Source organism: Vanessa cardui, chromosome 30, assembly GCF_905220365.1.
Source record: "Vanessa cardui chromosome 30, ilVanCard2.1, whole genome shotgun sequence".
In the NCBI taxonomy this organism is placed as follows: Eukaryota; Metazoa; Arthropoda; class Insecta; order Lepidoptera; family Nymphalidae; genus Vanessa; species Vanessa cardui.
Window position 1 is genome coordinate 1699781 of NC_061152.1, and position 27979 is coordinate 1727759.

Genomic DNA, 27979 nt, shown 5'->3' on the forward strand with positions numbered 1-27979 from the left:
CATATGCTTGTCCACCAACCTATACCATAAAAATACGGGTAATTTATCGTAATTATACTGATTAAAAGATTCAAAAATTCAAAGAATTTGTAAATCAGGAAAAGGCATATTAATCAATACAAGATTATACAGACGATAAAAAAGCGTGGAGGATATATTACATACATTTATAATTATATTTAACTAACACGACTTTGTGTGTAAACCGCTGTCCCTGCGTTTTAAATCTGTGATATCTTCGACAATATTCATTTAAATTACACGCTGTAAAGCCATATTGATCTATATTCAAAGCACAATGTACATGTCGGATCGACAGCGACATCAGTACGATCGTCAGACATCATAGGGGCGTATTACTGGGGTGATCGAGTAAAGAGGAAACCGCGAATATAGGAACATGTTTACTCTACGTTTAAAGTACTTAATACACTTAGTTGGAATTCAGTATCACACTGTATCACACTTGGCAACGAAGCGAATGACAGTTCCTAGGATGGAGGTACTTAAGGTAATTATTTTAGGTTTTTGCATTTTTATCAAATTCTGTTCAGTAATTTGACCGTAAAAACAGCTGTAGATTAGTAGTTAATCAAGATTATATAGATAATAAGCTCGTCATTCATTAAGTTGTATAATTTTAATATATACTCGTATTTAATTACTACACAGTATAAAACAAAGTCGCTTACCGCTGTCTGTCCCTATGTACGCTTAGATCTTTGTATAGTACGAAACAACTTAGATGTCGCATCGGCAAAATTCGTAAAACCGATCACATCCGAATTGAGTACGCTATCCCAAATTATCAATATTTATTTCTCTTGTGAATATGATCTTTACACAAACGTAATAACTTGTAATATCATATGACTTAATATTCGTCAATTCGACGAGTCGCTTTATACGCACTCGCTGTATCGGGTCGAACTGACGCGGGAATCTATAGCGACGAATAGCGTCGAGTGGCGCGATAGGGAGCTGTTTCTATTGCTAGTGAATCGGCAGTGATCTGTTTTATTTTCATTCAATTGCATTTTTCGATGCTACATCTAATTTGTGTCGTATTATATTTACGTAAAAGATTTTAATGCGGTTTTTTTTTAATAGATAAATAGATTCGAGAGGGGAATATTTATTTGCAAAATAAATGCAAAATATAGTAGAGTATGACTGAAAAGCTGTGAACGTTATAAGACATTCTGTAGTATATTTAGTATCAGTATTGCAATCGGTAAAGCCGGGGCGGATTGCTAGTTATTTTATTAATCTAAGAAAATTTGACGACCTCCGTGGTCGAGTGTGTACATCGGTTTTCACGGGTACGCCACTCCGAGGTCCCGGGTACGTCCGAGTCGATGTAGATTACCATTAGTTGTCTACGTCGTCTTGGGTCTGGGTGTTTGTGCCGTCGTTACTTCTGATCTCCCACAACACAAGTGCTTTAGCTACTTACATTGGGATCAGAGTAATGTATGTGATGTTGTCTTATATTTATTATTATTTATAAATCTAAGAAAATACCAGTTATATGTTTGATATTCCAAAATGGCGATTTTGGTAAAATAAAAGAGAATCACTTGTAATAATTTTATTTTTATAAAATACATATTCTTACATTTAATAATGAAGTAAACTTTGGGCAGTCGTGAACAATAGGCTATTTGACAATGCGAAAAGTAAATTGTAAATTATTGTAATCAGTGTATATTATGAGTTTATAAATGGTTATTTACTAACGAAACTTGAAAATAATACTTAATTTATTCAAAAATCCATCAATAAAAAAGCATTCTTTCAAACGTTTTTCACGTGACACAAAACGCTCCTGATCGGCCGGGCTTATGATGATGTCACTTTCTTGTAAACTTTGCTTTCCTACTATATGTACCGCAGATTAAAATACAGCACAGTGACGTCACCGACCCCATTGCAGTGCCATATTGTCCAAGTATCGTTTTCGCGCGTTATTTAAATTTGGAATTTTTAATATGATATTTTTCGGCAGATATGTACTAGAAATAAAAAAATCTATTTATGCTGGGTTCCGTAACCTCTCCTAAATAATATAAAATGGATTTTCAAAACCAGTCAAATAGCCTATTCTTAATGATGATAAGATATGACCCACTAATGCTTCGGTTTCAACAAATACTTCTGAATTCCACGACAGAACAACGGCATATAAGTTTGCCAGGGGATCGTTCTCGGGTCGCACGGGAACAGAAACTTGTCCCGTTCGTCCAGCGTCTCTATAAGTTTACGAGAATTCTCCGATTTTATGTGATACGACGTCGACGTGAAAAACCTTAGCAAATCCCTCAGTAGAACTGGCCGTTCTTGCATTTTCAAATACCTGAAAGATAAATGGAGACTTTTAAACAACAACAACAACAGCCTGTAAATTTCCCAATGCTGGGCTAAGATCTGAAGAGAAGGTTTGGAACATATTCCACAACGCTGTTCCAATGCAAAATACACATGTGGCAGAATTTCGATGAAATTAGACACATGCAGGTTTTCTCACGATGTTTTCCTTAACCGAGCACGAGATGAATTATAAACACTAATTAAGCACGTATATATTCAGTGGTGCTTGCCTGGGTTTGAACTCGTAATCATCGGTTAAGATGCTTTCTATCCACTAGACCATCTTGGTTCAGCCTTTTTGGGGCCTGGATTCCAGCTTCTAATCACTCATGCTATTTTGGTATATGTACCATGTATACATGCATATTTTAATAAAAAGCAATTATTCTAATATTACAAACAGACACTCCAATTTTATTATATGTATAGATTTTTTTATGGTATAGGTTGGCAGACGAGCATATGGGTCACCGATCGTAAGTGGTCGCCATCGCCCATAGACAATGACGCTGTAAGAAATATTAACTATTCCTTACATCGTCAATGCGCCACCAATCTTGGGAACTAAGATGTTATGTCCCTTGTGCCTGTAGTTACTCTGGCTCACTAAAAAAATAAAGATAAAAGGTCTGAACGATCTGTTGGTCTTGTGCCTAGACCTTTCGATTGTGTAGATTTACCCATCAGGTTATAGGAGTGACCCTGTGTTTGCACAGACTTGTGCACTATTCGTGCAGTGTATTTGACTGGTCGCCATGACAACAGTTAATCAAGAATACCATCATATAATGAGACGGCGTCTATAGATAAAATAATTCATACATACTTAGGGGACTCCCCTTTCAAACGCATCCAGAGATCCGCCAGGAATGATGGAGTAGTTTGCAGAACTAACGTCAGCAAATCGACCTTCAATTTAGACGTGGTCAGTTCCACTTGTCTCGGCTTCAGTTCATCTGAAAATAAACTTTATTCAAGTATGCTTTTACAAGCACTTTTGAATCGTAATTTTACAATTAAGTGAAGCTACCACCGGTTCGGAAAGTAGATTCTACCGAGAAGAACTGCCAAGAAACCTAGTAGTTACTCTTTTTCAACATTTAAAAAATACAAAGTCAAGTTAGTTAAATACAATTATTTAAATTAATATATCCTGCTTGGAAGTCAACAGGTATTAACTCTTCTTGTATCGATCATTCAAGATTATACAATCAAGATGTTTTGACGACCTCCGTGGTCGAGTGGTGTGTACACCGGTTTTCATGGGTACGCCACTCTGAGGTCCCGGGTTCGTCCGGCCGAGTCGATGTAGATTATTATTGGTTTTCTACGTCGTCTCGGGTCTGGGTGTTTGTACCGTCGTTTCTTCTGATCTTCCACAACACAAGTGCGTTAGCTACTCGCATTGGGATCAGAGTAATGTATGTGATGTTGTCTTGCACTTGGTGGTAGCGCTTTGTACAAGCCTGTCTGGGTAGGTACCACCCACTCATCAGTTATTCTACCGCCAAATAACAGTACTCAGTATTATTGTGTTCCGGCTTGAAGCTCACCCTTCAGAACCAGTGTAACTACAGGCACAAGGGACGTAACATCTTAGTTCCCAAGGTTGGTGTCACATTGACGGTGTAAGGAATAGTTAATATTTCTTACAGCGTCATTGTCTATGGGTGATGGTGATTTACCATCAGGTGGCCCATATGCTCGTCCGCCAACCTATACCATAAAATAATAATAAATACAACTCACACTTCCCATGTCTAAGGCTCTCTTTTAAATACAAATCAGCAGCTCGCCTCCAGCTGATGGGGTTAGAGGAACTGCTGCAGGAATTGTAAACTATGACGTCATCAGACCTGAAAGCAAAAATACGTCACTGATTAAGCATTGAGGAGTATCTATCAGTGGATATTTTTTTGCAGTTAACTGGTTAAATAAGCCATCGAATTAAACGCCTAACCACTCACTATTCAACAGTGGTGGATTTACCAATAGACTAAGTGGGCTGGAGCCTAGGGCGGCTGATTTAGAGGGGCGGCAAATTTAGCCCAAATTTGTCTTACAGAAATTTAAAAAATATACTTATATTTATATGTGTACAAATTACGTCCATAATCCGTATACTCGTCACTACATAGCGGATTGGAAAAATAATCTAATAACTGAAATATTACCTAGTTTATAATCATACTATAAACGGGAAAAACCGATGTAATGAGGACGATAGAACACAAATCATAAATGTTGCAAAAAACACGTAGGGGCGGTAAAAACTGAATAGCCTACTAGCGGCAGACTTGTAAATCCGCCACTGTAGTTGAACCAGTGAGCTGACTAACTGTAACATTACATATATCGCACCCTTAGTAATATCCAAAAAAGTTGATTTTTGGGAAATCGCATTTAAAGTTTTTTGATTCTTACATAACAGGTTTTTTTTTGAATAACATTTTCATTATTTAAGTTATACATATGAAACTTGGTAGATTTGATCTTTGATAAATAAACTATCAATATTTATACATATATAGAAATAATATAAAAAAGAAAGAATTTTATAAGCATTTGAAAAAACACTTTAAAATTAGACCCATATAGTACAAAAAACATAGCGTAAATATGGAACTTATCAGGTTTTTCGTCATAGAAGGACACAGACACAAATTGCGCCCTTGTAGCAGTAAGAGCGGGGAACGGGAGCAGTGAGTGTGAGAGAGGCACAAATATAATTACCGAGTTATTATGATTCTTTTTCTTTCTCTGTCAGCGCTAATCGGAGGCCCATCTCATTTTGTGCCCTTAGTTTTTAAAATCTCAGTTTTCACAAAATGTAAAATAAAATAAATGATATGTAAAACTAGCGACCCGATCCGCCTTCGCACGGGTGCAATACTGATTAAACATACTACAAAATGACTGATCACGACATCCCTTTAGAAACCTCGAAAATAGTCAGTGTTTCTCTACTGTATTGTACCTGTATAATCAATATATATAAAACTGTTCCGTTACTGAGTGACTGAGTGACTGACAGACAACGCACAATCTAAACCACTGGACCTAGAGACATGAAATTTGGCACACGTATGCCTTGAGTGCGTTATGCGTTATCGCGCGCATCTTAACCGATGATTGCGGGTTCAAACCCAGGCAAGCACCGCTGACTCATGTGCTTAATTTGTCTTTATAATTCATGTCGTGCTCAGCGGTGAAGGAAAACATCGTGAGGAAACCTGCACGTGACAAATTTCATAGAAATTTTGCCACATGTGTATTCCACCAACCCGCATTGGAACACCGTGGTGGAATATGTTCCAAACCTTCTCCTCAAAGGGAGAGGAGGCCTTTAGCCCAGCAGTGGGAATTTACAGGCTGTTGTTGCTATGCCTTGAGAGTCCTAGAGGTGCACTAAGAAGGTATTTTTCAAAATTCCAACGGGATATGGAATAAATGGGATTTATATTTTCGAACCAAAGTAGCTCTATCTCCGTAAGTATAATTATTAGGGGCTTCAAATGTAGCATGCAAGTAGGTTATTACAACAACTAAAAACTATTTTTAAGGTTTTTAAAGTTATTAATTTCGTGATATTTACGAGACGTGAACAAGACATTCGTAGATAATGTCGAAATATCGAGCTCCACCAAATAAAAATAAAAAAAACATGGTAAATATCCCGAAATGAATAACTTTAATAATAAAAATAACCATGTTAATTTAAAATCTTATATTTTAGGATATTTCAGAATTCCCAAGGGATAGGCAATAAATGGGACTTGTTTAGTATAAGCATTGTACGTGTGCGAAGCCGGGGCGGATCGCTAGTATAGTATAAAACAAAGCCGCTTACCGCTGTCTGTCCCTACATTTGCTTAGACTTTTTAAATAGATAGAGTTATTCGAAAAGAAAGTTTTTACATAGGTATAATACATGGATAATACAGTAAAGAAACAAGAAAAAAACTACTATATTTTGTATCAGGGCGGATCGTTAATTGCTTAAAAAATGTATTTTATTTCTTGAACGTGTATATATTCAATGTTTAAGAGAAAGAGAAGGCAGATAGACTGACGGCGTAACGCGTTACGTAACGAAGCATTTGCCATTAAGAAGTCTTACTCACGGATTTCCTCTAGCACCAGCAACGATAATAAAATTACAGACATAATCCACTGGAATCATATCGCAGATAACGTTCGGACCACCATATATGACCTTCGTCAGACCTCTGGCGATATCACTGAACGTGGCGGTGGCTGCGACCCAAGAATCCTGCCAGCCAGGCAGCGGTTCCTTGAAGACAGGTGCCACTGAAACATAAATACGAGACAACATCAAATACTCCAATGATGTTGTAGTAAACAGATATGTCGGCGCGAAACCACGAATTTAAGAAAAACGCGTGTCCAGAAATGATTATTTTAATAATTTAAAACTGTTTCATTGTTAATAATTTGTAGTGAATTGTGAGATGTTAAATTAGTCTCAAATATTTTAGTGTTTGTAAACAGCTGTTATGTTGAGTGAATAAGTCTACCCACCTATTTTTGTTATAAAAGATCAAGCGCCCGCCGGTATCGACAGACTTGGTCGAGCCGTCGGAGCGATCGGATCGTCTCATATTGGAATAAATCAGAGAGGATTATTTCCTGAGTTTATTTCAGACCACCGAAAATGGTTAAAGATCGAAACTCTGACACTCGTGACGTCAGCTATGCTGACGTCATGTTTTTTAAAAACTGGCTCGGGCATGCTCCTCCGTTAGATATCTTATTAACGCGCAAAAAGTGAAGACTAGAAAACGTCCCAATTGGAACGTTTGCCTTTAGTTGTTTTACGTAACAATACGTTATAATACATCATAATTACGTAGTAATACGTTTTGCGTAATTAAAACATCTAGTTGTCCCTTTTTCTTATTGTTTTTATCAAGCTATCCTTTTTACTTTTAACGAAATGTAAAAATAAACTAAAATAAACGGTCCCCGGCGCGGCACGCTTTTTTCTGTTGTTTAGTATGGATATAACATATCTGTTTATTAGAATTTCATTGCATTATTCTGATCAAATCAAATCAGAATAAACTTTATTCAAGTAGGCTTTTACAAGCACTTTTGAATCGTCATTTAACAAATAAGTGAACCTACCACCGGTTCGGAAAGTAAATCCTATCGAGAAGAATTTAAATTGATATATCCTGGTTGGAAGTCAAAAGGTATTAACTCCACGCTTTATTATCATCTATAAAATCTTGTATAGAATAATATGCCTTTTTTACCAAGAGTCGAGATGGCCCAGTGGTTAGAACGCGTGCATCTTAACCGATGATTGCGGGTTCAAACCCAGGCAAGCACCGCTGATTCATGTGCTTAATTTGTCTTTATAATTCATCTCGTGCTCAGCGGTGAAGGAAAACATCAGGTTTCATCATGATGTTTTCTTTCACCGAGCACGAGATGAATTATTAACACAAATTAAGCACATATATATTGGTCCTTGGATGTGAACCCGCAATCATCGGTTAAGATGCACGCGTTCTAACCACTGGGCCATCTCAGTTCCTTATGTTAACACGTTACCTATCGAAGGTCTGACAATAATGGTCTTCATAGTTCCATGATTCTCCTCAATGTAGTTTTCACAAAGTGCTTTTGATAGTGTATACGTATTTGGGTATCCATCTGAAAAAATCAAAATCAAAATCAAAATCAAAATCAAAATCAAAATCAAAATCAAAATCAAAATCAAAATCAAAATCAAAATCAAAATCAAAATCAAAATCAAAATCAAAATCAAAATCAAAATCAAAATCAAAATCAAAATCAAAATCAAAATCAAAATCAAAATCAAAGAAACCCCGTATTATAGTAGGTACACACAACATTCAATAGGCATCATCTATACATACAATAAAATTGGAATGTCGGTTTGTAATATTAAAATAGCCCTTTTTAACTCAATGCATATGTAATACACGGTACATATACCAAAATAACATTTTTTACAACTTTCGTCTGTCTGTCTGTTTGTTCCGGCTAATCTCTGGAACGGCTGGACCGATTTTGACGGGACTTTCACTGGCATATAACTGATATAATAAGGAGTAACTTAGGCTACAATAATATATTTTTTTGACAATTCAAACACGTAGAAGGTCGCGGGCACAGACAGAGATCTGTGTTTCTCTTAGCACCGCAAAGACTCATACGGGGCGTATTAGACCTCGTAAAAGGTGTGTTAAGCTATCAATACTCACTTACAAAATCCTCGGTTGCTTTTGGATTATCGCCGTTATTGTCTATGAACGAATACACCTCATCAATTGCCTTTGGTTTTGGGTATATCATTTCGTCTATGACCAATTTATTTGCGTTGGAGAAACTTGTCGAGAGATACAAAAATGTCTGAAATATATAACGTATTTAATCCCGAATCAGGAATCGAACTTGTGTCTCATAAAACATATATAGTTATCAAAGTAAAGTTAGATGAAATAGATAAGATTATGGAATGTAAAAAAAAAGTAAAGTAACAGCCTGTAAATTTCCCACAGCTGGACTAAGGCATCGTCTCCCATTAAGGAGAGGGCTGAGAACATATTCCATCACGCTGTTCCAATTCGGGTTGGTGGAATGCACATGCGGCTAAATTTCAATGAAATTAGACACATGCAGGTTTCCTCACAATGTTTTCCTTCACAGAGCACGAGATGAATTATAAAGGGGAGAAGATTTAGAATGATGATTACAATACTCGGGTACCAGGCGATCATGAAATTGATGAAGTTACATTAATGACGTATGGATTTACATACAATGTCGTATATTTACGTACAGTACGACAATTAGATGTAGCATCGGCAATTTCAATAAAACCGATTACTGCCGATTCACAACCAATAGAAACAGCTCCCTATCGCGCCATTCGACGCTATTCGTCGCTATAGATTCCCGCGTCAGTTCGACCCGAGACAGCGAGTGCGTGTAAAGCGACGCGTCGAATTGACGAATATATTAGGTCGTGTGATATTACAAGTTATTACGTTTGTGCAAAGATCATATTCACATAAGAAATAGATTGATAATTTGGGATGGCGTACTCAATTCGGATGTGATCGGTTTTACGAACTTTGCCGATGCTAAGTTGTGTCGTACTATGCTTACCTGTAAATTTTTCATTTTCTTACTTAAATCCATGACTTTTCTTGTCCCTTCGTAGTTAATTTTCATAATATCTTCAAAACTTTCTATAAATCTCACAGTTGCAGCCGAGTGGAACACGACTGATACCTGGACAATCATTCTGGGTAATCAACCAAACTTGGTATCAAAACAAATCTTTGGTAGGAATAAAAACAGCTGATTTGGTAATTAAATAATTCTGACCAAGGAAGAAACACATTGGGCTTTATAATTAAAAAAAAATTATATCCAACTTTCGTTTATGAAGTTTGTGTTACGAGAGTAACCTTAGCCTTCAATACGGTGTTATGACATTTGATTCTATATCATAATTTATATCACATTACTATTGCATATTATGAATATAGCACTGAATTTACTTTATTATATACAATTATTATTGTAATTAAATGATCAATAATTTGTAAAACTGTAATTAATATAATTTTATATTACATAGCATTTAAATACTGGCATGTAACACGATTTATTTTAAATACGATTGAGCTGTCATTAGAAAACAATTGGACGATAGCGGGCATTGTAATACAAGATAGAGAGATTGGAGCATTATTGTAAAACGATAATATTATTTTGGCCATCCCGAACTAATGAAATTAAATTAGTTATAAAATAACCTAAATTTAATTATTTTATTTATTTTAAATACGGGCATTCATCTATTTTTTTAAAAAAATGTGTGATGATTAATGTGTGTTTGTGATTTATGTATATCATAGATAGAAACATCTAAAATTATCAGTGTTTCTTTACTATATTGTCCATGTATTGTATACAAAAACCTTCCCCTCGAATCACACTATCTAATAAAAAAAAACGCATCAAAATCCGTTGCGTAATTTCAAAGATCTAAACATACATAGAGACCCGAGATGGTTAAAACGCGTGCATCTTAACCAATGATTTCGGGTTCAAACCCGAGGCAAGTACCACTATATATATGTGCTTAATTTGTGTTTATAATTCATCTCGTGCTCGGTGAAGGAAAACATCGTGAGGAAACCTGCATGTGTCTAATTTCATCGAAATTCTGCCACATGTGCATTGGAACAGCGTGGTTGAATTTGTTCCAAACTCTCTCCTTAATGGGAGAGGAGGCCTTAGCCCAGTAGTGGGTAATTTACAGGCTGTTACTTTACTTTACTACTAAGCATACATAGATACATACAGCGGTAAGCGACTTTGTTTTATACTATGTAATGATTACTGGCTTCCTAAGACATATAGATAACAGCTTGTCGTAAAGTATACACCTGTGCTGATAAATAATAAAATTAAATAAATAGATATGATTGATTTTAATAAAAAAAATCGTTAATCCGATTATATATGAGTTCTTAGATCTATTCTATTATACTAGTTCACGGTTAGGCTTAAAGATAGTGGTATAGCTAGGGGAGGAAGGGCCCCGGTGTATAGAAAAAGAATCGTGCCCTCACCTCCTCTTTCCCATCCCTCTTTAACTAATCTATTCTATACATATAATAAAATTGGAGTGTCTGTTTGTAATATTTTATATAAGTTTTACTTGGTGGCAGGGCTTTGTGCAAGTCCGCCTGGGTAAATACCACCCACTCATCAGTTTATGCGCGTCACTTGCCGTTTCTTCTCGGTGGCAGTATTTTAATATTGATGATTCAAAGACGCTTCATTGTGAAGTTTACTTGAATAAAACTTATTTCATTTGATATGACAGTGACCTCAAATGATGGTCCTATTGTTGTTGTGGAATAGATCTTTTTAGATCTTAATTGTTTAATATTTATTATTGTATATAAATATTTTCGTTTGTTTTATTCTTTTGTTTATAGATGTTTTTCGTTTTCGGCGATGGACGTCGACACTGAGTTGTCATCCGACGCCCTGGTTCGTAGAAAACGGCCTTATGGGGGCCTTGCTATTTATAACTCCGACTCTGAAACGGAGACGGAGATGAGGTTGGCTGCGAAGAGCAAGCCTGCGATTCGCGGCAAAACCGCGAAAGGACGGGGTAGTGGCCTCGCTCGGGCAAAGGCTGAGCTGAAAGCCAAGGCCAGCGAGGCCAGAGAGGAGGCTTTCGAGCGGTCCCTGCGTAGTCGGGCGTTTCGAAAGGACGCTCCACAGGTTGTCGTGGACTCCGAGGAATCCTCATCCTCGGATGTACACACCGAAGGTCCCACGAAGATGGGAGCAGAGGAACTCCGGGCACAAGCTGGCCGAAGCGCAGCCCTAATTTTGGAGGTGGCCCAAAAGTCCACCAATTTAAAAGGTGGCTTTGCAAAGAGGCTGAAGGAGTCGGCGGCTGCACTACAGGGCATTGTAGACGCCTTAGCAGCTCGGACAGAAGCCGAGGAGACGCAAAAGCTCCGTGCCGATAATGGCCGCCTGCGCAAAGAGGTGGACAGCCTCAAGGCCGAGGTAAAGGCCCAAAGGCCCGCGAGTTTGCAGAAATGCGGACCAAGGTGGCAGGGGCAAGTGATGCTTCCGGCTCGGCACAGGATGCTCAAATGGAGAGATTTAAAGCCTCCATAATTTCTTCGGTCGGCGACATGATCAACGCACGGTTTGCCGCACTAGAGGAACGGTTGCCTCCCGCAAAAATACATCGCCCTCCGTTAGCTGCGGATAAGAGGCGGGAGGTGGCGCAGCAGATTGCTACGCCCTACACGCAGGCTGTCCAGCCTGCTCCACCGCCGAAAGCTGCACCCGCGCCAAAACGGGCGCCACCTGCTGTTCCGACGGCATCTATTGCTGGTCCCTCAGGCGTCCAGCCTACGTCGGAGATAATTCCGCCACAGATGGTCCAGGAGGTGTCCTGATCCACTGTGGTTAAAAAGGGAAAGAAGGGAAAGCCGGCTTCCCTTCCGACTGTTGCAACCACCACAGTTGCGCCTATGGGGCCTAAGGCAGGACAAGCAACTAAGCCTAAGCTGTCCGCGCCTCGTACAGCTGCAGTGGTATTAACTCTGCAGCCGGAAGCGGAGAAGAAAGGCATCACGTATGCTCAGGTCTTGGAGCGCGCTGAGCAGAGCGTGAAACTCCAAGACCTTGGGATCAATGGTGGGCTCAAAGTTCGACGCTCAGCGACGGGGGCCAGAGTGTTGGAGCTGCCGAAAGCACAGACGGAACAGGCAGAGAAACTAGCCGACAAGCTCCGTACGGTGCTGGATGGAGTGGCCAACGTTGCTCGCCCCATAAGAAAGGTGGACATCAAGGTGACAGGGTTAGACGACTCCGTCACTAAAGATAAAATTATTGCCGCAGTCGTTCGCGAGGGGAGTTGCCCCGCTGAAACGGTAAGGTGCGGGGATATTTCACGAGGACCTGGTTCCATGGGTATGGTCTTCGTGTCTTGTCCAATAACTGCGGCAAAAAAGCTGGCTGACACCGGTCGTCTTTTGGTTGGGTGGAGCTCGGCCAGAGTGTACGTGATGGAGCAGCGCCCTCTGCGCTGCTACAAGTGCATGGGTCTAGGCCATACAAGGTTGCTCTGCCCATTCAGTGCGGAACGAGGAAGCCTTTGCTACCGGTGCGGCGTTGATGGACACAAATCATCTACATGTACCGGGAAGCTGCGCTGCGTAGTATGCGCAGACGCCGGCAAGCCCTCCGGGCACGTGATGGGGTCTAAAGAATGTAGCCCCCCCATCACGAAAGGTAAGGTGGCCCTCGCTACTCAGACTACCAATAACGTCGGACGACGCCAGGCTGAGGAGGAAGCTGCAATGTCAACATGAGCGCAGACTTCAGCTTCCTTCAGACGAATATCAACCACTGCGCCGGGGCTCAGGATCTTCTACTGCAGTCCATGGCGGAGTGGCAGGTAGACCTGGCGGTGGCCTGTGAACCCTACTACGTCCCTCCCCTACCTCACTGGCTGGGAGACTTGGACGACACCGTAGCGGTCCTCACGAGGAGCGGAATGGGGCCCCCCCTCTCACTCATCGAAAGGGGTTCGGGCTACGTAGTCGTGGGGTGGGGGGAGTACGTCGTCGTCGGGACGTACTTCTCCCCTAACCGCAGCCTGGCTGAGTTCGAGACCTATCTCGGCTTGGTCAGAGCTGCGGTGGCCAGGCAGTCGCCGAAACCGATAATGGTTCTCGGCGACTTAAACGCGAAGTCGCGTGCCTGGGGTAACCCTGTCACGAATCCGCGAGGGAGGGCCGTCCAGGTGTGGGCCCTGCTCTCCAACCTGTCCCTTCTCAACAGGGGACAGGTTCACACCTGCGTTCGCCATCACGGGGGTTCCGTGGTGGACGTTTCGTTCGCCACTGCTGTCGTAGCACGCAGAGTGGTTGATTGGAGAGTGGAGGAGGAGGTGGAGACTCTATCGGATCACCGGTACATCCGATTTGAGATCTCCACTTCTCGCAGGCCGGCGGAACCCCAGAGGGTGCCGACCGCGTTGCCGAGGTGGTCTCTCGGCCAGGTCGATCGAGAGCTGGTCAAGGAGGCCGCAATCGTGCAGCGGTGGGGTTCCGCAGCGAGGAGGGAGGGCGCCAGCGCAGAGGAGCTGGCAGGCCGGATGCGCAGTTCACTCAAGGAAGTCTGCGATGCGGCCATGCCTCGGACCCGGCGCAGAGTTCCGCGCCGACACGTATACTGGTGGTCGCCCGAAATCGCCGACCTTCGGGCGACTTGCTGTCGGGCACGGAGGGCTTACGTCCGCTGTCGAAGACGCAACGGCCTCGACACGGATTTGGAGGGAGAGTTACTGGACGCCTATCGCCAGCTGAAAAAAGAGCTGCAGCTGGCGATACGCAAGGCCAAGGAGAAGGCCAGGGAGGAACTTCTGGCGGGTCTCAATCGAGCCCCGTGGGGGCGCCCGTACCGCGGTGTACGCGGGAAGTTCCGCACCCAAGGCGCCCCCGTCATCGAGACGATGCCACCGGAACTCCTCCTTCGCCTGGTTGGGGAACTCTTCCCCCATCCAGGCGAGCACGTCCCTCCGCAGATGGCGCCCCGCTCCGTGACCGAAGACCCAGTGGTTTCACCACTGATTACGGAGCGGGAGATGGAGATGGCCCTCGGTCGCTTGAGGGCCAGGAAGACGGCGCCGGGTCCGGACGGGGTTCCAGGGCGTATTCTGTGCGACGCCCTGGAATACCTAGGTGCAAGGCTTCGGGAGCTATTCGACGAGTGTCTGTGCAGCGGGCAGTTTCCGAAGCCTTGGAAAGAAGGGAAGTTGGTCCTGTTGCCGAAGGAAGGTCGGCCGTTGGATTCCCCTTCGGCATACAGGCCAATTGTGCTGCTGAACGAGACGGGAAAACTCTTCGAGAAGGTCCTCGCAGCCCGTCTCGTTCAGCACCTCGAGGAGGTCGGTCCGGGTCTCTCGGAGGCGCAGTACGGATTCAGGGCGGGCCGATCGACAGTCGACGCCCTGAATGCCCTGAAGACTCGGACGACGGAAGCGGTGGCCCGGGGGCAGGTCGTCCTGGCTGTGTCGCTTGACGTGGCAAACGCCTTCAACAGTCTCCGTTTCGAGACGATACGGGAGGCACTCCGATACCATAGGGTGCCGACCTATCTGAGGAGACTGCTGGAGGCGTACCTCCAGGACAGGGAGATCCTCTGGGCGGGGGTCGATGGGAGGATCGTCCGGCATCGAGTGGGCTGCGGCGTTCCACAGGGGTCGGTCCTCGGCCCAATTCTATGGAACGTCGGTTTCGACTGGCTCCTGCGGGCTCCCGTCCTTCCCGGGATGGGGGTGTTGTGTTATGCTGACGACACTCTCGTCACGGCGATTGGACGGGACTTCCGGGAGGCGGCTCGCCTTGCCGAAGTCGGAACAGGTCTCACCGTGGACCGCATGGGAATGCTGGGCTTGAGGGTCTCCATATCCAAAACGGAGGCCCTCCTCTTTCACGGTCCACGAAAAGGACCCCCACGAGGGGCGAGTATCACCGTCCAGGGGACGGTTATCAAGGTGCAGGCCCAGATGAAGTATCTGGGCCTGATCCTGGACGGACGATGGAGCTTCGGGCAGCATTTTGTTCATCTCGGTCCAAGGCTCATCAACGCCGCTGCCGCTCTTGGTCGCCTCCTTCCGAATGTGGGAGGGCCGGGGTCGCTATGCCGGCGTCTTTATTCCGGCGTAGTGAGGTCGATGGCGCTGTACGGTGCCCTGATCTGGATAGACGCCCTCACCGCTAAAAATCGGGCTCTGCTGCGAAAGCCGCAGAGGGTCATAGCGGTGAGAGGCATCAGAGGGTACCGTACGGTGTCGTGGACTGCGGCGACACTTCTCGCGGGCGATCCGCCCTGGGAGCTCCAGGCGGAGGTGCTCGCGGAAGTGTACCGGTTCCGGGTCGAGGCGAGGGACCGCGGCGACCGTCCAGGGTCGGCGGAGATCGGGCGGATCAGGGCTCTAGCCCAGCAAGCCCTGATCGCCCGATGGCAGGAGGATCTGGGGACTCCCACGGCGGGCCTAGCGACAGTGGAGGCGATCCGTCCCCACTTGAGTCGCTGGGTCGAGAGGAAGCACGGCACACTGTCGTATAGAATGACGCAGGTACTTACCGGACACGGATGCTTCGGTAAGTACCTGCACGGGATAGCGCGGCGGGAGGAGTCACCCTCCTGTCACGAGTGTGGTGCGCCAGTGGACACGGCGTACCACACCCTGTACGAGTGTGCTGCGTGGGGGCCCCAGAGGCACATCCTTGCGGCGACTATGGGCGGAGACCTCTCGCTACCGAGCGTTATCAACACCATGCTCGGTAGCGAGGTGTGCTGGTCAGAGATGCGCTCCTTCTGCGAAAGTGTCATGTCGCAGAAGGAAGCAGCGGAGCGGGAGCGGGAAAAAAATGCCGCCGCCGACTCGCTCCGCAGAAGACGACCGGGGAGAAGGAAAAGGCGCTACGCGCATCTTCTCCCTCCGCCTCAATAGGCGCCGTAGGGACCAGGGGGGGTCCCAGTACCCTGGGAATCCCCCCTAGCTGTTGAAGGCCCGTATAAGCGGGCCGACCGTCAGGGCGTCACGGTAGCATGCGTAAGCGATCCCGTGGCGTCCGCCGAAAGACGGAGAGGGTACCGCTGGTTTTTTAGTGGGTAAACCCGGTGTGCTTGGGCGCACTCGGCGTTCAGGGCTCCGGGGAGTCCCACACACCCCCCCACTTTCCATCACGTGGGGGAAGCGCGCAAAGCGTTTTTCCAGCGTAATAAAAAAAAAAAAAAAAAAAAAAAAAAAAGTGACCTCAAATGATAACTCGTAAAAAGTTCGTAAGTCGAGGATTGATTATCATTAAATAGTATACTAGGTGTGACCGCGACTTTGTTTTTTTTGAATGTAACAAAAATAACATGATTGTAGCCTAAGTTACTCCCTGTTATATCAGTTATCTACCAGTGAAAGTCCCGTTAAAATCGGCCCAGCCGTTCCAGACATTAGCCGGAACAGACAGACAGACTGACAACAATTGTAAAAAAAAAATGTTTTGGTATATGTACCGTGTAAACATACATATGCATTGAGTAAAAAAGAGCTTTTATTAATATTACAAACAGACACTCCAATTTTATTATATGTATAGATAACAAAGTCGCTTACCGCTGTCTGTCCCTATGTATGCTTAGATTATTTTAATAGATAGAGTGATTCGAGAGGAAGGTTTTTGTATAATACATGAACAATATAGTAAAGAAATAAGAAAAAAATATGTAGTATATTTAGTATCAGCATTGCACCAATATCAAGCCGTGCTCGCCACTACATATATAAGGGTAAAGAGGCAACAGAAAAACTTTAACATAATATATATTATTGGAATAAACAAGCAACATCTGCGTCAAGTCACACAACTTCCCTTTAAAAAAAAAAGGCGGGAGATTCGTAGCTGACACATTGAGATCGCGAATATAATTATTATGGTGTAATGCGATTATTGATGGTTATTTGTGTTGTAGACTACATGTTTTTCTATTGTGGCAGATTGATTGTTATTTTAAATTAAAGATAATTGTTTTAGAGGTTAACCTACTTCCTGCTTCTGATTCTAAAAATATTATTTAGTAACAACAACAGCCTGAAAATTTCCCACTGGGCTAAAGCCTCCTCGCCCTTTGAGGAGAAAGTTCGGAACAAATTCCTCCATACAACAGTATGGAGGAATCCAATGCGTAGAATACACATGAGACAGAATTTCTATTAAATTAGACACATGCAGGTTTCCTCACAGTCCTTCACCGAGCATGAGATGAATTATAAAGACAAATTCAGCACATACATATATAGAGATGCTTGCTTGGGTTTTAAGCAATCATCGGTTAAGATGCACGCGTTCTAACCACTGGGCCATCTCGACTTGAGATATGTTAATCTGTCACAAATCCCAAATGTACGCGGACGGAGTCGCAGGCAGAAGCTAGTAATAAATAAAGAGATACTCACATTATCAATTAATTGCTGTTCGTCGCTTGTCTTTATGTCCAAATTGGGTTTGGTGATATCCCCTTCAATCGGTATTATCTTCTTCAAAGCACTCGGCTTCAAAGCTTTCAACTTATCGAATACCTAAAAAGTATATGCGTAAGAATTAGCGGAAAAAATATAACAAACATATTATGATCTGCACTAGATTTAGGGTGACTGGAACAGCTGCCATGAGGCCTCCACAAATCAAATCAAAATAAACTTTATTCAAGTAGGCTTCTACAAGCAATTTTGAATCGCCATTTTACAATTAAGTGAAGCTACCACCGGTTCGGAAAATAGATTCTACCGAGAAGAACCGGCACGAAACTCAGTAGTAACGGTTTTTCAACATTTAAAAAATACAAAATCAAGTTAGTTAAATACAATTACTTAAATTAATATTACAGTAATATTAGTTAAATACAAGTATACATATATGTATGTAATGTAATGCCTGGAAGTAAACAGGTATTAATTCCACGCTTTCTATCATCTACAAAATCTTGTATCGAATAATATGTCTTTGTTACCAAAGTATTTTTAACCGACTTCAAAAAAAGGAGGAGGTTCTCAATTCGTCGGGGCCTTTTTTTTTTTTTTTTTTTTATTTTTTATGTATGTTACCGAATTACTCGAAGATGGCTGGGCCGATTTTGACAATTCTTTTTTTTTTTGAAAGGGCATGTTTTACAGGTGGTCCCATTGTCAGGAGATCAGGATCTGATGATGGGATCTTGGAGAAATCGAGGGAACTCCTCAAATTTTATAGGCACACCTATAGTGATTTCGGTTTTATTCAAAGTGCCTTGGTCATATGCTCACGAAAAGTGACATTTGATGAAGTGGAACTGATGATGAAGACCACAACTGGTAATTAGAACCTATTAGTACCTAAGTAACTATTTTACGGGTTTAGTTCTATTTCTTTAAGATAGTCGCCAAGCAATTGATGTTAGTAAACATGCCTATGATGAAGTCTAGCTGATGGTGGACTACCAGGAGAATTCCTCAATGTTTAACGGCATTGCATCGGGAAAAATGGTATTGTCTAATTGGCGATGAGCAGTTTACATTAGGCTATTGTAACTTAGGTAACGCTTAATTTGAGTTGCAGTCCACATCGTATTGAAACGGCGTTGAGTTATGTTCAGAGTCGAAAGCCGAAATGTACTGAGTATAATAAAGTGAATGACAAACACTACCAATTGTAATTATAAATAACAAAACAACACTGAAAAGCATTAAATAAATTTTTATAAATAAAAAAAAACCGCCTTCAAAAATGAACTAAAATGAAAAAAATAATCAGTTACATCCATATCCAATTTACGATTTATTAATCACCTTTTGAAGTCGGTGCCAATAAATAGATTTAGTTTTTGTATGTATGTATTATGTACCTATATTAGCAATGTTGGCACCGACTTTGAGAGGTGATTAAAAAATCGTAAATTGGATATGGATGTAACTGATTATTTTTTTCTTTTTAGTTCATTTTTGAAGGCGGTTTTTTTTTATTTATAAAAATTTATTTTACAAACGATTTGAATTTACGAAACGGCAAAGTTAAAAATGTCTGCGGAATTTTACTAAGATGGTGCCCAGCTATAGTGATACCCACGAGCTATGTATGTTAAATTTTCTAAATTTAGACAAATCTTGATGAAATTATAAATTACTATTATGAAGGAAACTGTTACAAATATGAATTATTTTTGAAAAGCTAACTGACAGAAATGATGAGTTTAATTTGGTGGTAGGGTTTAGTATAAACCCGTTTGTGTAGGTACCATTCACTCATCAGATATTCTACCGCCAAATATTACTCAGTATTGTTGTGTTTCAGTTTTAAGGGTAATTGAGCCTTGGGAACTAAGATCCCTTGTGCCTGTAGTTACACTGGCTCACCGACCCTTTGAAATGGAACACAAAAATACCAAGCAACACTGTTTCGTGCAGAATGTCTAATGAGTGGTTAATAAATTTTTTAAATAAAAATTGATTGGGAAGTCACTGGCCCCTGTTTTCCTAGTTTAGGGGTACAGGGCCTCTGTGAGATATGTATTTTGATATAAGAACAATAAATATATTTTGATTTTGATGTGCCTAAATATTCTTGCACGGATCACCTATCACCAAATTTACGTTCGTGATTTTCTAAAAGCGCTCCAACACGCAGAAAAACAATCGGCGTTTTGACAATGCGAAAAATAAAGTGTCAATTATTTTAATCAGTATGAGTTTAAAAACGTTAACTTATCAACCAAAGTTGAAAATCATACTTCATTTATTCAAATATTCAAATATGTAAAAAAATAAAAAATTTTTAGGTTTCCGTTAAGGAACTCTTATAGTTTCGTCATGTCTGTCCGTTTGTCTGTCCTGGCTCGTTCTCCGCCCTTTCCTCGCCGATTGCCACGAAAAGTGGTGGAGAAATGTATACTGATGATGCAAAAATTGGTTTTTAAAATGATCAAAAAATAATAATATTTTAAACGGTTTTTTAAACGTTTGTTACGTGACACAAATCACTCCTGTTTGGTCGGGTTTATGATGACGTCACTTGCTCGTTAACCTCGTTTGTCTACTCACTACTGTATGTGGATAATATGTGCCAGAGATTAAAATACAGGCAAGTGACATAACCTACCTCATTGACCTTTGTCCAAGTAGAGTTTTCGCGCGCGATTTAAGATTTAAATATGGAATTTTTAATTTGATATATTTCGACAATTGTTACTAGAAATAACAAAAACAACTTTTATTGGGTTACTTAATATCTACTAGATAATAGGTACTTGGTGGTAAGGCTTTGTGCAAGTCGGTCTGGGTAGGTACTATCCACTTATCAGTTATTCTACCGCTGAACAACAGTACTCAGTATTGTTGTGTTACGGTCTGAAGAGCCAGTGTAACTACAGGCACAAGGGACATAACACCTTAGTTCCCAAGGTTGGTGGGACATTGACGATGTAAGGAATAGTTAAAATTTCTTACAGCGTCATTATCCATGGGTGATGGTGACCTACCATCAGGTGGCCCATATGCTCGTCTTGATTATATTGATATTATACATACCGGTACATCCAACATCTGTTGAAGCCTGTTCTCAGATTTCAAACCCTTCTTCCCACGAATAAGAACATATATACTTTCAATGTCAGAACAGTTGAACAAAAGTCTTTCGATGAGGACCTGGAAAATATGACATCAGTTAAAACCGGGAACGCTTCTTGTTTATGTGTGATCTGTGTGTCGAGAACCTTTTTGAAAGGAGCGCGTGGAGGTAAAAAAAGTAAAGTAAAGTAACAGTCTGTATATTTCCCACTGCGGGGTAAGGCCTCCTCTTCCATTGAGGAGAGGGTTTGGAACATATTCCACCGCTGTTGCAATGCGGGTTGGTGGAATGCACATGTGACAGAATTTCGACGAAATTAGATACATGCAGGTTTCCTCCCGATGTTTTTCTTCACCACGAGATGAATTATATAGACAAATTAAGTACATGAATCAGCGGTGCTCGCCTGGGTTTGAACCCGCAATCATCGGTTAAGATGCACGCGGCCATCACCTGACACATCCTGCCTACAAGTCAACAAGGATTTGCTCCTCGCTTTCTTATCATCTATATAATCTTGTATTAAATAATATTCCTTCTTTACCAATTTATTTTTTAAAAATGATTTGAATTTATGAAACGGAAATATTAAAAAAATTGCCGAATTTTATTGTACAGTCGGGGTAAGTAAAGGTTCACAAAGTCACCTTAAGATCTATTTTCGTGTGCTCAGTGTGAGCGATAATCTGCTTTACCGATCGAGAGTGACATATTGCGTCGCAATGCTTTGACGTTTAGATTCAAAAGGTACTAAGGGTTTAGGACTCAATAAAGGAATGAATTTGAAAACTGACGAAGGTTTTCTTACTCTGACTGTACTAACGTATATATGGGCGCAAGTCGCCATCTATCGGTAATGATTGTCAAATAACGATGTTTATATTTTAAGTTACCGTTTATATTATTATATTTTATTAGATAAATGTCTAAGAAATGCAAATATGTATTTTGAATAGCTATTTTTAAACATGATGATGTTATTTATCAGGCTCTAATAATTAATAGAGATTTGATTGTTTTATTCTTTGGAAGATGTGCGCTCATGTCACCATGTATCGGCAATGGTTTTAAAATATTAATTAATAATTTCATATTGTTAATTACCATTTTAATGATTCTATCATATTATGTTAATTTCTAAAACACTACAATGTAATAAGTAAAAATAAAATGTAGATTCGTCATGCAGCGCCACCTGTAATGTGTCATAACGGACTATGTAATAGAAATGTTGGTTTATATTACTTATTTTAAGCAATTCACTTGTAATTGATTAGGTAACAGCTGTATTTAAGAATAAGAAACAAATAAATATTCATTTTCAATATTAAACTACATTTCAAGAATGAATTTGCAGTAATTGCATTAATTTATTATAAAAGTTGTAGTTGTGAATATCCGTTTGATTAATTCTAGAAGAACGCTTTAGAAACGATGATTGTTTTAGCAACGACACATCGCATTGACACTTTTTCGAAGAATTTACAAAACTGTTAATATCATGAAATAAAGATTATTTAAATGGTTGCGTTTAATCGCAATGGAAGTTGACAACCCAACTATATCTCCGATATATACATATACATTCTAGAATATATCAAATCTTTGCAAACAAACATGATTAATACAATGTAACTAATCCGAGCTTACGAACATTAAATTAACTACTGATAATTATAATAAACTAACTATTACCCGCGACTTTGTTCCGGTGGAAGTTGAATATACTTATAACATCCACACGACCTCCGTGGTCGAGTGGTGTGTACACCGGTTTTCATGGCTACGCCACTCTGAGGTCCCGGGTTCGATTCCCGGCCGAGTCGATGTAGATAAGCCATTAGTTTTCTATGTTGTCTAGGGTCTGGGTGTCTGTGGTACCGTCGTTACTTCTGATTTCCATAACACAAGTGCTTCAGCTACTTACATTGGGATCAGAGTAATATATGTGATGTTGTCTCATATTTATATTTATTATTATTATTATTAACATTACATTGATGTTCTTACATCAAAAGGTATTTTTCTTTTTGTGCCACGTTGGTGTGTATACCCTTAGGGTAGAATATCCAGAAACTTTTATGTACATATCTATTTATTTTTAAACAATATACCAAAAATAAAGGTACATGATCCTAACTTAAGAAGCTACGAACTTTCAAAAAAACTTTCAACCCATATTTCATCCATTTAGGGGTAGAATTCTCAAGAATGATTCCTTCATGGCACTGTCAGAGTCAGGAATAGTTATTTTATATATATAACAAGCTGTGCCCGCGAGCTTGTACGCGTTTGAATTTAACAAAAAAAAAAAATTTTGTAGCCTAAGTTACTCCTTATTATATCAGTTATTTGCCAGTGAAACTCCCGTCAAAATCGGTCTATACGTTACAAAAATCAGCCGGAACAAACAGACAAACGACAAAAATTGTAAAAAACGTTTTTTTGGTATATGTACCGTGTATACATATGCTTTGAGTAAAAAAGGGTTATTTTAATATTACAAACAGACACTACAATTTTATTATATGTATAGATAAATATATGGCACGTAATAAATAACTGTCAGTAACAACAATCAAAGCCTTCAATCGGCTTAAAGTCATTAAAATTATTACCAATTTTAAAATATACAAATATATATTCCCTTATGATAATCCTCATTGTATATTAATGAATTTATTATTCAACACTGGCTGTCTCCGTGACATCGTTTGCGTTTAAATTTAACAAAAAGTTAAAGTTTCCTCTCCGTTTGAGGAGAAGGTTTGGAACACATTCCACCAATATCCAATGCGGGTAGTGGAATACACATGTAGGCAGAATATCTATGAAAGACACATGCAAATTTCCGAATTATAAATACATATTAAACACATGAATATTCAGTGGTGTTTGAACCCGCAATCGTCGGTTAGGTAAGGTATAAATATATTCAAAAACATCACCTTCCCTAAGAATCCTGTTCCTCCCGTGACGAAAACCGACTTCCCAGCATAGTAGTCGCTGATACTTTCGTAGGGTTTGGCTTGACTTGTTTTGATGGGATCGCTCCTGAAACAATGTAACTTTTATTAATTCAGAAGAAATACTAGCAAAGAGTAGGGCTTTGTTTTATGTATAAAAAAGGGATGTCGTGGTTTTGGACGCAACGGTTGGTGGTGGTAGGACTTTGAACAAGCCCGCCTGGGTAGGTATCACCATCCCTAATCACCAAATCTCTAAACTAAGTGATTTACAATCAAAATATTTAAGTATCTGACGCTGCGACAGATATAATAAACATAGAATATACATATAATGAAATTGGGGAGTCTGTTTGTTTGTTCCGGCTAATCTCTGGAACGACTGGACCGATTTTGATAGGACTTCATCTGGCAGGTAAATGATATAATAAGGAGTAACATAGGCTTTAATATTATTATTTTTTTTGTTAAATTCAAACGCGTATAAGGTCGTGGGCACAGCTCGTATATTCATAACGTAAGCCTGTTTTCATCCCAGTGATAATAGGACGATACTTGGCGATAAGGCTATCATAGTATGGTCATGTAATGCGGAGGAATGAGGAACATATTGTGAGAAAGGCCTTGAGCATGGATGTGGATGGATATAGAGGTAGAGGACGACCAAGGGAACGATGGAAGGATTGTGTGAAAGATGATTTGGTTAGAAAGAATGTTACTTGTGAGATGACGTCTGACAGAAGTATGGAAGGAGAAGACATGCTGCGCCGACCCCAAATAATATTGGGAAAAGGGCAAGAGGATGACTTGAATCAGCAAAAACAGCAAATCGACGCGATATTATTGGTCAAAAGCTTGTTTAATCTATGATATTTATTATTACTATTAAAATTTGTGTAAATGGCGTTTTGAAAGTCGACGACACTGTTATCGGTATTTTGGAATAACTTAAACTAAAAATGAGTGGTTAAGTGTAATAGTGTTACATTATAAATAAAGACGCTTAAGACTTCGCATGGAAACTGTTATAATACCGGTACGGGGCTTATGTGCTGTACGTGGTCAAAGAGACCCCGTATTAAAATAGGTACACCAGCATTCTGTTTTCAATAGACCTCATATACATATATTTATCACTTTCCTACAATATTATATTACTTGGTATTATTAATGTTACTTGGTGTGAGGGCTTTGTTCTAGCCCGTCTGGGTAGGTATCACCCACTCATCAGTTATTCTACGGCCAAATAACAGTACTCAGTATTGTTGTGTTCCGGTTTGAAGGGTGAGTGAACCAAGTGTAACTACAGCCACATAGGATATAACATCTTAGTTCCCAAGGTTGGTGGCACATTGACGATCTAAGGAATACTTAATATTTCTTGCAGCGTCATTGTCTATGGGTGATAGTGACCACTTATCATCAGGTAGGCCATATGCTCGTCCGTAAAAAGAAATAAAATAAAATTTAAACAGACGTTACGGCCGCACGACAGAGATATATATGTTTCTCTTAGCAAAGATACATACGAGGCGTATCAGACCTCGCTCCGAATTTAACATGTTAATCATAGTGTGTCATCAACTTTAAATAGTGCACAATATAGCTGAATTACTTTTTAACTTATTAAATCGCATGAAATACCTAGTCCAAAAGTTTGTTTATCATTTTTCCTACTACCATTGGAAGCTAAAATCCAATGGAAGTAGGAAGCTAAATACATATAACGACTATTAATACAATTGAGGCACAGATACTTAAAATGTGAAATCGTATTTTACCTGTGAAATGTCCAAACAGATAACTATTAATAAGGAAATATTTATAAATAATTGTTGACATTGAAAAAGGACGTAACAATTAAACTACATAAAAAGCTAGAACGATCTCTCTCATTGTTGTTTAATTAATTATTATTTTTAATAACTCAGTTTCGATGAGTAAAAACTCTGAGGTCACAGAGTAAAAAAATCAAGAGGTGTCACGTGACTAGACGTTTGAAACTAATATGCTTTCACTATATATTACATTCAAGCTGTGACGGCGACTTCCTGCAAGTTTAAGTTTAACAAAAAATATTATTGCTACAGCCTAAGTTACTCCGTATAACATCAGCTATCTGCCAGTGAAACTCCCGTCAAAACCAGTCAAACTGCTCCAGAGATTAGCCGGAACAAACAGCGGACAGACACACAGACAAAAAATTTAATATGTTGTTTTGGTACATCTACAGTGCGTGCAAACGTAATTGTAAATCTGTTGATTTGAATAAAGCAACTATGCTGTTTGATTAGTTTGTTTTATTAGTTTCTTGCTGTTTTTGCTGAAGGCTATATGATATATCCGAACCGCCTTTAAACATTGACGATTCAAAATCAATAATTGTAATCAGTTTACATTGAGTATAAATGGTCATTTATTAACGAAAGTAGGAAATAATGAAAATTTTTATAAACGTTTTTCACGTGACACAAATGCTACTGATTGGTCCGGTTTATGATGACGTCACCTGCTTGTTAACCTTGTTTCCCTACTATATATATCGCAGATTAAAATACAGGTAAGCGACGTCACCGAGCCCATTGCAGCGCCATATTATCCAAGTAGCGTTTTGTACTACAAATAAAAAAAGCTTGTACTGAGTTCCTTAACCTTTTCAAAATAATATAAAATGGATTTCAAAAGCCAGTCAAATAGCCTATTGAATTTAAATATATATATAAAAATAGTAATTGACGGGTTTTATATTACAGTATAAAGTTTTTATATGAATGGAATGTAATGGAATAAATATATAGAATATGTTCCAAACCCTCTCCTCAATGGAAGAGGAGACCTTATTTCAGCAGTGGGAAATGTACAGGCTGTTACTTTACTACTTTACTTTACTATACAGTATTTAATATTTCACTATGTATGACAAGTATAAACAGACTACTGTTTTTATGTGAAAGTCAAAGTCAAAGTCAAAATCGTTTAGTCAAAATGGAAGTGTTTACACTTTCTTATTGATAGTTAAAAAATCTACCACCGGTTCGGAATTTAACTACCGACCCGGAAACCGGTGAAAGAAACTCAGCGGGATCTTTTTTTTTATAATATCAATTTTACAATACACAATAATAAACATATTGTTGTTATTTGAAATGGCCTGGAGGCCATCAGCTCATTTCCAAGGGCAGTCAACTAGAAAACCATTGGTGTAAGAAAGGGTGCTGTTTTCGTTTGAGTGTTCCAAACTATCTATATCTCGATTATCCGAACTAATCTCGATCTCAAATAGTTCGGCTAGTCGTGGTTCGATTGTAAATATATTATTTTATGTAAGTAACTCTACATCAATTCACAACACTCTCTAGTACAGGGCGGGATTAAGGGTAGGGCTACCGGAGCACTAAAGCCTCCACAAGAAAGGCCACCATTTCTTGCGGAGGTCTCGCAGATACTCCGACGAGTTAATAATTAATTTTAATATATATATATTACTAAACATATTATTGGCAATCCAGACTGGTGGAAATGAAAATGATCAAAGAATTGTTAAATAATAATTAGGTCCACTCCTGTATTGCCCAGAGCCACTCTCGTGTGTATGTGGCGCATATACTATATACTTCCTTGTTATACATTTCCCACTGCTGGGCTAAGGCCTCCTCTTCCTTTAAGGCGAGAAGATTGTAATATTAAAATATTCATTTTTCACTATTTTTTTAACAGAGTAACAGTTTTTTACAATTTTTGACTGTCTGTCGGTCTGTTTGTTCCAGCTTATCTGGAGCGGCTGAAAGTCACTGGCACACCTAGTAATAATATAATGTCTCACCCATCAGATCCGTTGTAACGAGATACATATCTGTCAGTTTTGAAAATTAACTTTTTTTCCAAATTACAAATGTCACTCAAAACAAGACAACGGCTTAACTTATACAT

At 40.1% G+C, this 27979-nt stretch overlaps 1 protein-coding gene across 1 annotated transcript; it reads right to left on the bottom strand.

Annotated features, from left to right (window-relative positions):
- Positions 1 to 2068: 2068 nt before the first annotated feature.
- LOC124542365 (fatty acyl-CoA reductase 1-like) lies at positions 2069 to 27979 on the bottom strand. Its single transcript, XM_047120341.1, has 11 exons — positions 27873 to 27979; positions 24032 to 24137; positions 21044 to 21160; positions 17942 to 18064; positions 9535 to 9660; positions 8628 to 8775; positions 7951 to 8052; positions 6495 to 6681; positions 4120 to 4226; positions 3197 to 3326; positions 2069 to 2356 (listed from the first exon to the last, which is right to left on the bottom strand). Exons 1-11 carry the CDS (start codon positions 27977 to 27979, stop codon positions 2131 to 2133), a joined length of 1479 nt encoding a protein of 492 aa, XP_046976297.1. The 3' UTR covers positions 2069 to 2130.

What these genes read in the sequence shown, in the direction of transcription:
- LOC124542365 (XM_047120341.1), bottom strand. Translation starts at nt 27,979, where the DNA reads ATGTATAAGTTAAGCCGTTGTCTTGTTTTGAGTGACATTTGTAATTTG. An exon ending in AGAAAATGAAAAATTTACAG is followed by an intron (nt 8,776 to 9,534) that starts GTAAGCATAGTA and finishes TATATATTTCAG; the next exon opens with ACATTTTTGTATCTCTCGAC. An exon ending in TATTGTCAGACCTTCGATAG is followed by an intron (nt 6,682 to 7,950) that starts GTAACGTGTTAA and finishes TTTATGTTTCAG; the next exon opens with TGGCACCTGTCTTCAAGGAA.